Source organism: Lactuca serriola, chromosome 5 (assembly GCF_051521515.1).
Source record: "Lactuca serriola cultivar US96UC23 chromosome 5, Lser_US96UC23_V15, whole genome shotgun sequence".
Lineage (NCBI taxonomy): Eukaryota > Viridiplantae > Streptophyta > Magnoliopsida > Asterales > Asteraceae > Lactuca > Lactuca serriola.
The window spans coordinates 225,422,180-225,436,569 of NC_136412.1; the positions used below are offsets into that span (position 1 = coordinate 225,422,180).

Genomic DNA, 14,390 nt, shown 5'->3' on the forward strand with positions numbered 1-14,390 from the left:
CTCACTTACAGCGGATTTTCTCGAAAACCGGGCTTCGTTGGAGCAACGTTCCCGAGCCAAAATGCTCTATTCTCGGGGCTTCGTTAGGGTGATATGGGGTTTACCTAGGCTTAGGGGGCTTAAGGGGAGCTAGAGCGAGGTTCTAGAGAAAGAAAGTGAAGTTGGGAAGGTGTGAAGAATGAGGAAACCCGACACCTCTACTTATAGGCTGGAATCTTGCTCTACTCGTCGAGTAGGAGGTCCTACTCATCGAGTCCATGGCCAGGTGTCACCCTCTGGTGGCTTGCCTTGGGGAGAAAGCCTTGACCCATATTCAACCATGTCACCTGTTTTCGCACAGCACCCTGCCGACTTTTAAACCCCGTAACTTACGCATACGAGCTCCGTTTTCAATGTTCTTTATATCCACGCGTAGGTAAAAACAAGATCTACAAATTTCATTTAGACTCTGTCGGTTCATTCTCTACCGATCTTAAATTAACAGTAGGAGTGTAACGACGGAAATTTTTAAACAAATTTTTCATTTCAAAATAAAGTGTTTTCATCCAAAACAAGGCATAAACATTCAACGTGTCATATCGTAATACAAATCATATGAATCCCAAGATCACAAATCATCTATCAGTGTGTACAGATCACGCCGGTGCCTTCCCACGGTCCTCGCTAGTACCTGAAACACATACACGACAACTGTAAGCATAAATGCTTAGTGAGTTCCCCAAAATACAACTTACGCACATACGCCTTTCCAGGCCCTGACCTTCCGATCCATGTGTCTCAGGGGACTTCCGTCCCTGCTGGGTAAACCTTCCGGTCCTACCCACGCCAACCCTTCGGTTCACATTACAACGCCTTCCGGCCCATAACATATTCGCCTTCCGGCCCATAACATAATGCCTTCCGGCCCACATTAAACATATCATACATAGCACATATAACAATTAACTTATCACATATAACACATAGGTCTCATATCATATCCGACCTTCCGGTCCCACAATCAAACCCTTCCGGGTATAGTATAGTGAGAACACTCACCTCGAAAATATCGATAGCTAGCAAATCCCGAAATCACTCGTGCTCGATCCTCTGAGCTACAATCTCCCTATAACATTACACATCTCTTATTAAAACTTTTATCTCTAAGGTTGACTATCCCTAAGAAGTCAACACAGGTCAACTCTGGTCAACGGTCAACGGTCAACTTTGACCGGACTCGGCGAGTGCACAAGGGCAACTTGGCGAGTCTAGACGTTTTCACCAACCCTCTAGGATTCCCTTCTTACACGTCGAGTACTCCCCCTGACTCGACGAGTTCCACCTGGAAGAATCGCGGGGCCACCCCGACTCAACTCGCCGAGTTTCAAGAACAACTCGGCGAGTCCCAGTTCGACTCAGTCCACCTGTCAACCCTCCCTAACTCGCCCTGACTCACTGAGTCAACCCGTGACTCGACTGGACCACTCACTGGCCAATCCAAGGCAATCTTCAAGCTACTCGCCGAGTCTGTTCATCGGACTCGGCGAGTCCATGCCATGCAATCACTCAAACTTGCTTCTAAGGTCAGATCTGTTCCAACAATTCATAGATTTGAACTTCCTAGACTGATTCACCACGTAAAGCCCCAAACTTGGTGTACATACAACCTCTAGATGACCATATATGAAGGATTATCAACAAATATCACTACTCAAGGTCATAACCTCCATTGCTCTTCATAAAGCTTGATGAATGAGGCTCTCTGGACCACTATGGATCCAGATCCAAAGCCTCATTACTAGCAAGGGACTATTTGGCCATCAAATCCACCCAACCAAGGCCACAAGAACCCTAAATCCAAATATACATCACAAAACAGAAGATGAGCCGAAATCATACCTTTAGATCGAAGATCTAAGCTTCAAATCCACAGAATAGCAACCACCTTTGCCTCCTCTTGGCTAGAACCTCCCTCTTCTTTGCTAAACAATACACAAAGGTCAAGAAATGCTTCCTTTCTCACTCTCAAATCGCTAAAGCACTCTAGGGTTTTTCTCTATGGACTGCTGGGTACAAATGACGGCCATAAGGCCCTTTAAATAGGTCCCAAACCCGAGAAATTAGGGTTTCATTAAACAGCGCGGACTCGCCGAGTCCATATCCTGGACTCGCCGAGTCCAGACGAATCCCGCGTCCAGAATCGCGACCCTACTCGGCGAGTCTGAGCTCCAACTTGCCGAGTTCCCTCTCAAAACACCAAAATCATAAACAATAAAGATACCTGGAAATCCGGGCTGTTACAAGGAGGAGATTATACTGTTAAATGTCCGCGTAAAATTCATAACTTCTAGATACGGACTCCGTTTTCATCTGTCTTTTTATCGTTGAGTTCCTATTAATGAGATCTTCAACGCTCATTTAGGTCACGTAGGCCAAAAATCCGCTCGAACTAAAATTCGAGTTTCTGGTCGTGCACTTCTATGCCAAATCCTAGAAAATTCATAACTTCCTCATACGAAGTCAAATTTGGGCGTTCTTTTTATGGACGCTCTTGGTTTAACGTATACTACAACTTTTATTTGGATCACTAAGGCTAAAAAGTCCTTTATCAAAAATTCACTATTTACGTCTGCCGGTGTCGTGTCAATTTTGCCGTAAAACTTTGACGGACAATAACTTCTTCGTTATAACTCGGATTTCGACGTTCTTTATATGTACGGAACTCTTAAGACATATTCTACAACTTGGTTAAGATTATTTATTCTAAATAATCTTTTGTCAAAAAGTCGTTTTCGACCCCTATTATCTCTAAATTGACTAGCCCGGATATACGGGCGTTACATGGATTTAAAGAAATCTAAATCAAGTTATCAAAATACAGTATTATATTGTGTGTATGTTCGATCAAACTTTTCCATCCTAAAATATGACTTTTAGGATATCGAATCACCAAACATCTATGCACAAATGAGCTAAAGTAATGACTATTTACACTTTCTTTCCATTAAATTGTTTGCAAAATCTCTGGTGAAACACGTTGATAAACAACATCATCGGCTATTGCGTCTAGGAAAAGTCGGTAACTACAAAGTAAATAAAGAAAATTGAGGTTTCAAGTACATAAAAAAACAATCACGATTGCAAAGGGATGTTTCTGGTAACAAGTCATGGGAATAATATCGATTACACCATTGAAAGTAGATAAAAGTTACACAAATTAGGCGTTAGAAGCATCAACTATAAAAGCTAATCCTACATGTTCTAGAACCGCAAACCATAATTCCCTTGGATGGTCGAATACCCTTTGGTGTCGACCTCGACCGTAAACCAACATTTTTTTTGGATGACTGAAGCAGGAAGATTGAGAATTTGAAAATGTTTGTTTGTAGGGTTTACTTTGAAAACGTTGAACATTTGTACTTTGAAATCATCTTAATAATAAAAAAACCAAAGAAAAAAAAATCAAAATCTTATTACAAAATACAAATTACAAATCGATTGGGTTTGTGAACAATTTAAGAAAACTGTATACATCCAAGAAAATTACAAATTCTATTCCTAATGATTATATGTAGCAAAGTTTGTAATTTTTATAAAACCCACTTGAAGTTAAAGAAAACAAATCAATTGAATCAAAACCTAAGAAGCTTAATTGTCCAACAAATGTCGCCAATGAATTGTCGGAAATAATTGCTCGTCTCTCTTATCGAAAAGTATAATTCTAAGTGTGAAATCATGATTGAATGTGTGAAAGAAAAAGCAACCCGAGCTCTTGAAATTATAGAAACTTCACATAAATGTATGATGAAATGACATGTATAATGATAAAAAGTGTAGCTGCTCTACTACCGTAATATGAACTCGATAGATTTAAGTTGATCACAAGTATAGTCATATGACATTGTATATTTCCTAGCGTTTGGTTGCACAAATCTTGAAAAAAGGTTACAAAATAGTCATATCTTAGACATCGATGATGATGATTTATTCCATGAATTGGAATTTTTACAAAAAATAGTTATCGGTTCGACATAATAAAATACACGTAATAGTAAATATATTGAAAATGATTATCATTATCCAATTTCTTGACTAGCATACTAAATATTGTTACATGCTCTTGTTTCAGTTGCATCAATGGAAAAAAAAACGTTCAAAACTAAAATCCAAAATCTTATTTTCGATCTAACGCCTCTCAAGAAAGATATAATGTTTTGGATTTGATTTCGATTGAGAACGTGTTTCTTGAAAACATCAATTATGAAAGTGTAATACATGAATTTACTTCTCAAATGCCAAAGTGTCCGTGTTTAGAAAATAGTAATTCATTGATTGTCCATCTTATTTTAAATAGTTTATTGTAATATTTAAATTAATTAGTGATCAATGAAGATCTGTGTCAGTAGAGGTACATAATTTACGATATATTTATTATCATTTTTAAGTTTTGAATTTGAAAATCTAAAATTTAGTTAATAATATTTTACAAAAACTTTTTTTGGGGCCTCAGTTGATTTTCACACAAGGCTTTCAAAACAAGGGCCGGCCATGGCCCCAATGGAAAAAGAACAACAAAAGGGAACTTTCGTGTAAATTATGTGTTTGTTTAGTGTTGAAACAATGTAACTAAAATATTGTAATTATGTGTTTGTTTAGTGTTGTAAGAGTCTAACTTAGGTATTGTGCTATGTGGCCTGCTTTTAATGTTTCATCATGTATCTTTCCCCAATTCAGTTTTTAGAAGACCAGTACACTAATTGATATACATGAACGTTATTAGCATAATCCCGGAAATAAATTAGATCATAGCATTACATAGATAGTTCAACATTGAAAAAAAAAAAAAAAAAATCAGCAAAACCCAAGAACAACCACAATGTTAAAAAAAGTCGGATAAGGCTGTGATACCTCATATAGCGATTTGGTGACACCAAAGTCTCGATATATTTCCCTCTTGGAGGGATATCAAACTCATCACCGGTATTTGAGTATGACATCTCACAAAAACGTCTTTCCGGATCCAGTTTGTAGAGATGACATCCAGAGTGCAAACAATATGTCACCCAATTCCCATTCCTCATCAAGTGTAGTGGCTTCTGAATGCAATATAAATTCGGCAATATCAGATAACTTATCAGCTCTGTCCAATCTCCATCTCCATCCATCCTCCAAAACTTGGCACTCAACTCTACTGAATTTTCTTTATATATCACACACAAGTAAATATGTCTGTCATTATGTAGAAGCGTGAAATCCAAACAAGCTCTTCTTCTAACTCCAAAACATGGAGTTTCTATCTTTCTGAACTTCTCTGTCTTTGTGTCAAACCTTATAATTGAATTAGATAAATGACCTAAGGTTCTTCTCTTGCCTTGTTTTATAAAATAAACTTTTTCATTCTGTACAATACTTTCCCCCCAACTTTCTGAAATCAAGCAGGTAATACTTTTCAAGTCGCTAGTGGAAGAATCCAGCTTTCTCCATGAATCTGATTTCAACGAGTATATGTAAGCATGGCGATCGTGGGTGACACGTAAAAGTCTGTAGTCATCGTGTGAATAGCTATAATACAGCCCGTATGGTCCTCCACAAACCTCGTAGCATTCTTTACAAGAATGAGATTTAGACAACTTCTTGTAGTCACCGGTTAAAGGATTCCATAATATCAGATTATGGTATTTATCATCGTACTTACGTTTGGTTATGCCTACACAAACAAGTCCATTGCATGATGTCATAATCGTCATGTTTTCAGGGCAAACTTTAAACGGAATCGGGCGGCTGCGACTTAGACCGCTTTCAGGTGATTCACAATCAATGGTGTGAAGGTTGCATGGTGCTGTAGTAGATAAAACGAGAAGTTTGTGGTGGTTTTGATGGTGGTCGTTGGTGACGTGGTGGAGGTGGAGCTTGATAAACTCAGGCGAACTTAGGAACATGTGCCATTGTTTGGAAACGTACCTGAAACGGTGTAGAGATTCGGCAGGCAGCCTTGGTAGTATGTTGTAGAATAGAATTTCATGCGGTAGCTCCGTCGTGATCTTTTTATTGGGCCGATGGTGCTCCTCCATGGTTGTTTTCTAGGTATGATTTGGGGGAGGAGATTTATTGTATTTATAGCTGTGTGTGACAACAAACAAGAGGTATTTGACTATTATTCTAATTCTTTGATACATGGAAGGTGAGATTAAGGCGGAAGAAATAAATATATAACTTAAATTTGAAAAAAATAAAAATAAAAGCAAATACAAATATCATGTTATGATTTCATTATACGATTCTATAATCTAATTTTTGGTTAAATCAGTTGATATATTTGATTTATATTCGTCCACTGCGCCTAACTTCTCCAAAAATATTCACCCATCATAATGCTAAATCCAAATTTTCGTAAAATTAATATTTTAAATAATTATTAATTTTTTTTACAAAAGTTGAAAATTAGATTTTCCTAGATTACACTTTTAAGTCCAGTTTGTTGATAAACCCAAAACTATAAAATAAAAATTCTAAAGACAAAATTGCAAAAATGGTCCCTGTTTTTTTAGGGTTTTAGTCCAAACCACAACTTTTTTGGATTAGTAGTCCTTTTGAGCTAGTTTCCTTGCACTTTTGGTCCCCCATAAAACTGAAAAGACTAAAATGCCTTTCTGATACTTTTTTTTTTATGGTTTTTGCTGTTTAAGTTAAAGTTTTATTAATAAAAAATATGGGGCCCACTTTTCTCTCTCTCTCTCTCTCTCTTCTCTCTCTCTCTCTCTCTCTCTCTCTCTCTCTCTCTCTCTCTCTCTCTCTCGCTCTCTCTCTCTCTCTCTGGAGGGGGAAAGTTGTACAAGTCAAAAATCTGGGGGGTTTCTTTTAATTAAAACATAACAGAGTTTGCATAGTTATCGTCTTTTACTTTGCGTCTTGTTGCAGTTCGAATGAAGGGGAAAACGATCGCAATCGATTCTGGTTGTGTTCAATCGAAGCCAGAGGACGTTCATCACAACTTGCGATGGTGGAGAGGGCAATTTACAGTGGGGTTAGGTGGTAACGAGGGCAGAAATCGATGGCGGCATGATGGAGGCGATATGGTGGTTGTGGCGGTAGGAGGCTGGAGGGAGTAGGAGTTGGTGGTGATCGGAAAATAGTCAATTTCGTGAATGAAAAGCAACGTGGGCAATGGCTCCGGTGGTGGCGGTGGTAGTCGAAACTCTACAGCAATGTTAGCGGTAGATGGTCGTGGATGGCAGCCCCTTGGCTGTCTTGCTATCTTCTTCGTTTTCCGAGCAGCAGGTCGTCGAGAGGAAGATAGTAGGAGGTGGGATGAGGTTTGGTGGGGTTTGATAGTGGTTCACGGTGATCAATGCCACCGATCATGGTTCTTGATGGTTACAACAACAACAACAACAACAACACCCTTGGTGGTGGTGGTGTTTCTCGACAGTGAAGGAAATAGAGAATGGAAGGGCAATCAAAAAAACGTAAAGGGAAGGCAGTGGGAGGGTGGTGATGTTTGATTGGTGGATGGGTTCAAAAGGAAGAAAACAATCACCTTTTGGTGTATAACACCACTGATTAGAAGGAAAAAGGAACTCAGCAGGATTCTTGAATCTTGATATACCCAGTTGAGAGAGAGAGAGAGAGAGAGAGAGAGAGAGAGAGAGGACATGTGGGCCAAATTTTATATTTAATAATAATAATAATTTTAAAAAGTGAAAGAAAAATTAAAATTAAATTCATTAAGGGTATAATAGTCTTTTTAGTTTGGACAGGGACCAAAAGTGCAAGGAAACTAGTTGAAAAGGACCACCAATCCAAAAAAATCGTGGTTTGGACTAAAACCCCAAAAAAATACATACCATAGGGACCATTTTTGCAATTTTGTCAATTCTAAATACAATTTTGAAATTTCGTATAAGATTCCAAACTTACCAAACTAAATTTTTTTATACAAACTTTCCATAAATGAATAGATAAAAAAATAAATATAAATATGAGAGCTATATTTATTAATAACGACAATATGTAATGATAAGTTATAACTCAAATATAACGATTATATTTATTAATTGAGGAAAATAACATACTAATTAACATGATTTACCTTTTGAAACAAAAAATAATTTATAACGTAATATCCCATTTTATTTATCGGAAATTATCATAAAGACACTCATTGCAATTAATTGTAGTGGACATCCCAAAATTCCTAACTTTTAGAATAATAAAACCATCATTCAAAACGTTTTCATAAAACAATAACAAAATTAGAGTATAACCAAAAAATACAAATAGATCAGATTCAAATAAAATGTGGAACAATATGGTGTGTGTAATGTGGTCATCCCGAGTTTTTTTCTTTCTGACCATAAGTATCAGAAACATAAACTGAATATCATAAGCATGAAGGTTAGTAGGTTCCCCTAAAAACTACATACCATACATATCAAACAAATAATGGGCCCCGCCCGACATCATGCTCCGCTCGAAATAGATCTTTCAATAACATGAGATGGGCCCCGCCTCATCACAAAGATAAATGTCACAACTAGAAAAATTCTAGATCAATCAAGGTCTAAACTCCACCTACATACTTATAAATTCATAATGTAATAGTTTAGCTCAACCATTATAACTTGTTTTGAAGTAATAAAAATATAAATTACTTAAAATGAAAATAAGCGTAAAAAATAAAATGTTAAATAAACTTGATCGGGATGAATAAAGTGGTAGAGATGGTAACAAAGATTCCGAAAATATAAAGAAAACTGAAATTTGAGTTATAACGAAGAAGTTATGACCTATCCAAGAACTGCGACAAAACCGGCACAACGTTGTATAACGTAAAAAGTGAGTTTACAATAAAATGTTTTTTAGTCTTAGGTATGTAAATGAAAGTTGTGGTATATGTTAAACCAATAGTGTGCATAAAAAGAACGTCCAAATCTGACTTCGTATGAAAAAGTTATGATTTTTCTAAGATCGAGTCAGTCATTTATTCTGCACATGGAACCCGTTCTGACTCGTCGAGTTCTTCCTTGGACTTGAAAAGTTGAGACCCCCTTGACTTAGGGTTCTCCTTTCTTTTCTTGTTCTTTCTAATTCTGGGTGTTACACATAAGTCTTGGATAAATTGCATGTACAATAGAGAAATCTAGATCCAGGTTTTAGGGTTTGCATGAGCACAGAGGATGTTCTTTTGTGTAAAACCCATCATTTCTTGTATTGTATAAATATACACATTGTGATTAATAAGAAGGCAGGAAAAGTCACTATGTTTTATGGTATCAGAGCCGATCCATACATAACCCTATTTTTTTAGCCGCCTTCTCTTCTCTTCTCATCTTCGTCCCATCATGCCTGATACAGCAGAATCCTCACTGAAATCTCTCTTTCACCCTGATTTTGGTGTTAATAACATCAAAAATTCCATCCCTCTTGTTCTTGATCGTACAGATGGTTAGTATGCATCCTGGAAGGAGCTACTCAACATCCATGTATATGCATATAATGTAATGGATCACATCAAACGCAAGTCCCCTAGACCTGCTAATATAGACGAACCAACTTGGCTTCATCTTGATGCCATTGTGAAACAATGGATCTTTGCTACTATCTCTACTGATCTCGTTCAGACTGTCATAAAGCCTAGTGCCACCGCTCAAGAATTATGAGATCGACTTGAAGAAATTTTTCAAGATAACAAGGCCACTCGCTTCATCTATCTTGAAGAAGAATTCAATTCCACACTGTAGCACCTGGTTCCTGGTACGTAAATCTTATCTGAGTATTTTCCATTTTTAGCCTTGGACTCGGCGAGTCATAGGTCCGACTCACCGAGTAGAGACGGGACCCGGGACACGTTTAAGTTGGAGACTCGGCGAGTCAACGCTGTTGGACGAAACCCTAAGTTTCAGGGGTTTGCACCCTATTTAATCTCTCATTTCCGCCCCAAGCCAGCCCCTATTCACCCTCAGAGCCCTATACCTCGTTCTAAGCCTTTTTTTTTTGTGGATTTGAAGCCATTGGTATGTCCTCTTGAAGCTTTGGAGTGAGAAGGAGAGGAGATCAAGAAGAAGAAGAAGAAGAAGAGGTCAAGCATCCTTGAGCTATCTCAGAGTGTTCACTAAGGTATGGCTCGTTTTCCCCCATGTTTTCATGCTTATGGCCCCATTAAAGTCCTTCTTGGCCCATTTCCAAGCTTGTGTATGTGGAGGGTTCGTTTTAGGCTGATTAGCCTCTAGATCTAGGTGGAATCGAGCTCCAGGAGCTTGGATCCACTGCCTTTATGGACCCATGTTGCTTGTACACCCTAGATCTACCCTTTCGGTGCATTTTGAACCCTAAAACTCTCATTGAGGAATATTTACACGTAAAGTTGGAAACTTTACGTGTTATTCATGCTCTAGGAACCCAGATCGTTGAATGGCATGGACTGGAATCGAGCAACATCGCGTATATAGTGATTGCATGGTAACGACTCGGCGAGTCATTCATCTGACTCGGCGATTCTGCTCGCGAGTCTCCAAGTTTTCCCCTTTTCGTTGTGTCGAGTGAGAGTAGTGAGTCACGAGGTGTGACTCGGTGAGTTGGAAGCCGAACTCACCCATGAAGGAACTCGGCGAGTCATTTCCATGACTCGGCGAGTTCAAGGCAATCTCCTTAGATCAAGAACAGACTCGGCGAGTTGTTCATACAACTCGGCGAGTCGCAACATAAGTGTTCAACGGATGAAGATGAACTCGGCGAGTTGTTCATACAACTCGGCGAGTAGGATGAAGGACTTGAACCTCGGTTTAGAAGGAGAACTCGTCAAGTCAACGCCTAACTCGAAGAGTAGGGATGGGATTCAGGACAGTCGATTGGTTAGGGACTCGGCGAGTTAGCGAGCCAACTCGGCGAGTCGGGTCAACTGAAAGTTGACTCTGACCTTGACTTAGGACATGATCAGGGGTAAATTGGTCATTTTACCCAAAGGACAGTTAGCAGTGATTGACTGAGTATGTTGTGGGAATTGCAGCCGGAGGATTTCCGGAACAGCAGCAGCGGCAGTAGTCAGTCAGTTCCCGATCAGATCAGCGGCTACTTCGAGGTGTGTTACCTTCCAGTAGCGGTGGGTCTACGGCCACAATGTCGGCCCACCAGTAGGAGTTGTATGTAGATGATTGTCTCTGTGATATTCATCTAAGGGATTACTATTACCTGTGTTACATTTATGTGCTAGTGACAGTAAGGGGAGATAGTCCCCAAGATATCCGGTCGGTAGGGCCGAAGGGGTAGTCATACCCAGCCATGCTAGATAGATTCTGATATTGTGATACATGTTATGTGGTAATAGTAGAGGAGAGAGATAGTTTCCCCAGTATCCGGTCGAGAGGACCGAAGGGGAGGCCAGCACCCAGATATGTTAGGCAGTATCCGGTCGAGAGGACCGAAGGCGAGGCCAGCAGCCAGATATGCTAGGCAGTATCCGGTCGAGAGGGCCGAAGGGGAGGCTAGCACCCAGATATGCTAGGCAGTATCCGGTCGAGAGGACCAAAGGGGTAGGTCGGGCACCCAGATATGCTTGACAGTTTATGTATGTTATGTGATTATATGGTATGTGGTACAGTGGGGGAACTCACTAAGCTTTGTGCTTACGTTTTTCAGTTTTGGTTTTAGGTACCTCTTCAGCTAGGGGAAAGGAGCCGGCGCGGTAGCAGCATGTCACACACACACTCTTGCTCCGCAGTTACGAGTTTATTCTGGGATTGACACTCTGATATTTTGGTTGATCAAATGTTGTGGATTTCAATTTGGTTTTCGATGTGAAATGGTTTAATTAAACAATCTTTTAATTATTAATGTAACCTAAGTAATGTTTTATAAACGAAATTTTTGAACATAAAAATTGGGGCATTACACACATGTTTGGAATATTTCTCCAACATTCATGAATACTCTTTTCGTCTCAAAAGTCTTTCTGATCAACTGGCAAATATAGGTAATCCCATCTTTGAAACTAAGATGGTACTTCAATTAATTTCTAGTTTGACAAAAGGTGAATACTATACTATAGCAACCCTCATACAACAAACTAAACCGTTTCCTAGCTTTAACAAAGCCACTTCTTAACTGATACTTGAGGAAACCCAGCACAAGAATCAATCTTCACACATCCCTCAGGACCTCATCACCCAGAAATCCACGGAGTCTTCCTCTGATGCAAAACTTCCTACATCAGACTCCAATCATATCGGTCCTAACACAGCTACTCATGGTGGTCGGGGTACTTCTCGGGGACGAGGTGGATGCAGGAACAGTAGTGGACGTGGCAGGGGTAGAGGGCGTTTCAACAACTCTGGTCCTTTTTCTTATCAATCGTCTTACCATTGGTATTAACCATGGGTTGTAGCCACCTGTCCTTATCCTACTGCAGACCAAGGCACACAAGTAGGCCTTCTCGATCCAGCTCCACGATCACTGGTCCACCAACAACAACCCGCTGGATCCTAAGCTTATTTCACCGGTGAACATGGTGTACCCATGACTCCTACTCAGCTCGAGTCCGCCTTCCACACTATGCATTTACGTCCACCGGAGAATTTGTAACGCCCGTGTTTCTGGGCTAGGCATTAATGTTGATATAATAGTCTAGGTTAACCTTTGTAACTCATTAATAAAAAGAATGTATTATTTGAGTATTATGTGTTTTATGCTTAATTGTGTTACTTAAATGAATTAAGAATAAAAATAAGCATAATAATAAAATATTAGATAAGCCCAATATCTATGAAGGAAGTTGTAGTGGTCGTGGCAAGGGTTCCAGATATAAAAAGCATGCCGAAATCCGAGTTATAACGAAGATGTTATGACCTGTCAAAGTTTCGCGACAGAACCGGCACGACACTGCACGACGTAAATAGTGATTTTGCGATAGAGCGATATTTAGTCTTAGTGATCGAAACGAAAGTCATAGAATACGTTAAACCGAGAGCATGCATAAGAAGAACGTCTAAATCTGACTTCGTATGAGGAGGTTATGATTTTTCTAAGTTTCGACTTAGCGGTATGCAGCCCAAATCTTGAAATTGAGATCGAGTGATATTTGGCCGAAACAATCTAAACGAGAATCAAAGATCTCGTCGATAGTAGTCCAACGGTGAAAAGACAGACGAAAATAGACGTCAGATGAAGAAGTTATGAATTTCTAACGGAGTTTTCCTGTCCCAGCCTACTAAAAATAATATAATAAAAATAAAGTCAAAATTAGCCGACGGAGTCTAAAGGGATGTGGTAGAGCATAGTCTCACCTACATGTGGATATAAAGAACGTCAAAAATGGAGCTTGTATGCAGAAGTTATGAATTTATGACGTTTTTAATAAATAAAATAAATAAATAAAAATATAAATGTAACATCCGGATTTCCAGGTATCGTAATTTCAATATGTGTTTTGAGATGAGAAGAGAGACTCGACGAGTTGGCGCCTAAACTCGTCGAGTAGGATCGCGACTGATGACTCAGATAAATGAATGGACTCGACGAGTCGGAGAATCGACTCGACGAGTCCGCGCTATTGACAGAAACCCTAAATCTTCGGGCCTGAGCCCTATTTAAAGGCACTTATGGCCTTCAACTGCGGCCACACACCCACTTGAGAAACCCTAACGAACCAGAGAGCATAGAGAGTGAGGAAAGGAGCTAATTCTTCACCATTTGTGCATTCTTACAAGAAGGAAGGAGGGGGATTCAAAGCTAGGATGATTGAGGAGCTTAGATCTGCTATCACTTCATCAAAGGTTGTTGTTTGAGGTATGAATCCATGCCTATTTTCGTGTATATAGTAGATCCCATGAATCTAGGGTTTCTTTACCCCTTTTTTAGTTGGGATATTGAGCATATGGAGTCCCAGTGAGGAATAGACTTTGGATCTGGACCTTGAGAGGTCCATAGAGTCCCAATCATCTAGCTTTATGCAACCCCATGAGAGTTTTGAGTCTAGGTTACCATTTTATAGGTTATTTCATCAAATAGAGTCGTATGTGCGATGCATGAACGTAAAGATGGGACCTTTATGTGACTTTTGGGTGTTAGAAGGTCAGATCTATAAGTTAGAGAAACAGATCTTACCTCAGAAGGTCGTTTGAGCGTTGTCATGGAGGAAACTCGCCGAGTCCATGAGAGGACTCGACGAGTCGGATCGTGTTGCTCCACCATTCTTGATCAATGGTAACCCGTCAAGTAAAAGGTTAACTGCAGGAGTCGAGTGAGGCCTTGGGAGGATTCAGAGAACATGCATGGACTCGCCGAGTCACCCGAGTGCACTCGATGAGTCTAGTCAAGGTTGGACTATTGACTGGAGTTGACTTTCGTTGACTTTTAGGGTTTGGTCAACATTTAGACATTTGTACAAGTGGAGGGGTAAAATGGTCTTTTTCCCCTTC

At 39.6% G+C, this 14,390-nt stretch overlaps 1 protein-coding gene across 1 annotated transcript; it reads right to left on the minus strand.

Annotated features, from left to right (window-relative positions):
* Positions 1 to 2,983: 2,983 nt before the first annotated feature.
* On the minus strand, positions 2,984 to 6,050 carry LOC145050223 (putative F-box protein At3g24700). Its single transcript, XM_078998510.1, has 2 exons — positions 4,888 to 6,050; positions 2,984 to 3,062 (listed from the first exon to the last, which is right to left on the minus strand). Exons 1-2 carry the CDS (start codon positions 6,048 to 6,050, stop codon positions 2,984 to 2,986), a joined length of 1,242 nt encoding a protein of 413 aa, XP_078854636.1.
* Between the last annotated feature and the right edge of the window lie 8,340 nt (positions 6,051 to 14,390).

Coding starts and splice junctions, on each gene's coding strand:
- LOC145050223 (XM_078998510.1), bottom strand. CDS start 6,050: ATGGAGGAGCACCATCGGCCCAATAAAAAGATCACGACGGAGCTACCG. Junction 3,063..4,887: donor TCACCAAATCGCTATATGAG/GTATCACAGCCT, acceptor TTTACTTTGTAG/TTACCGACTTTTCCTAGACG.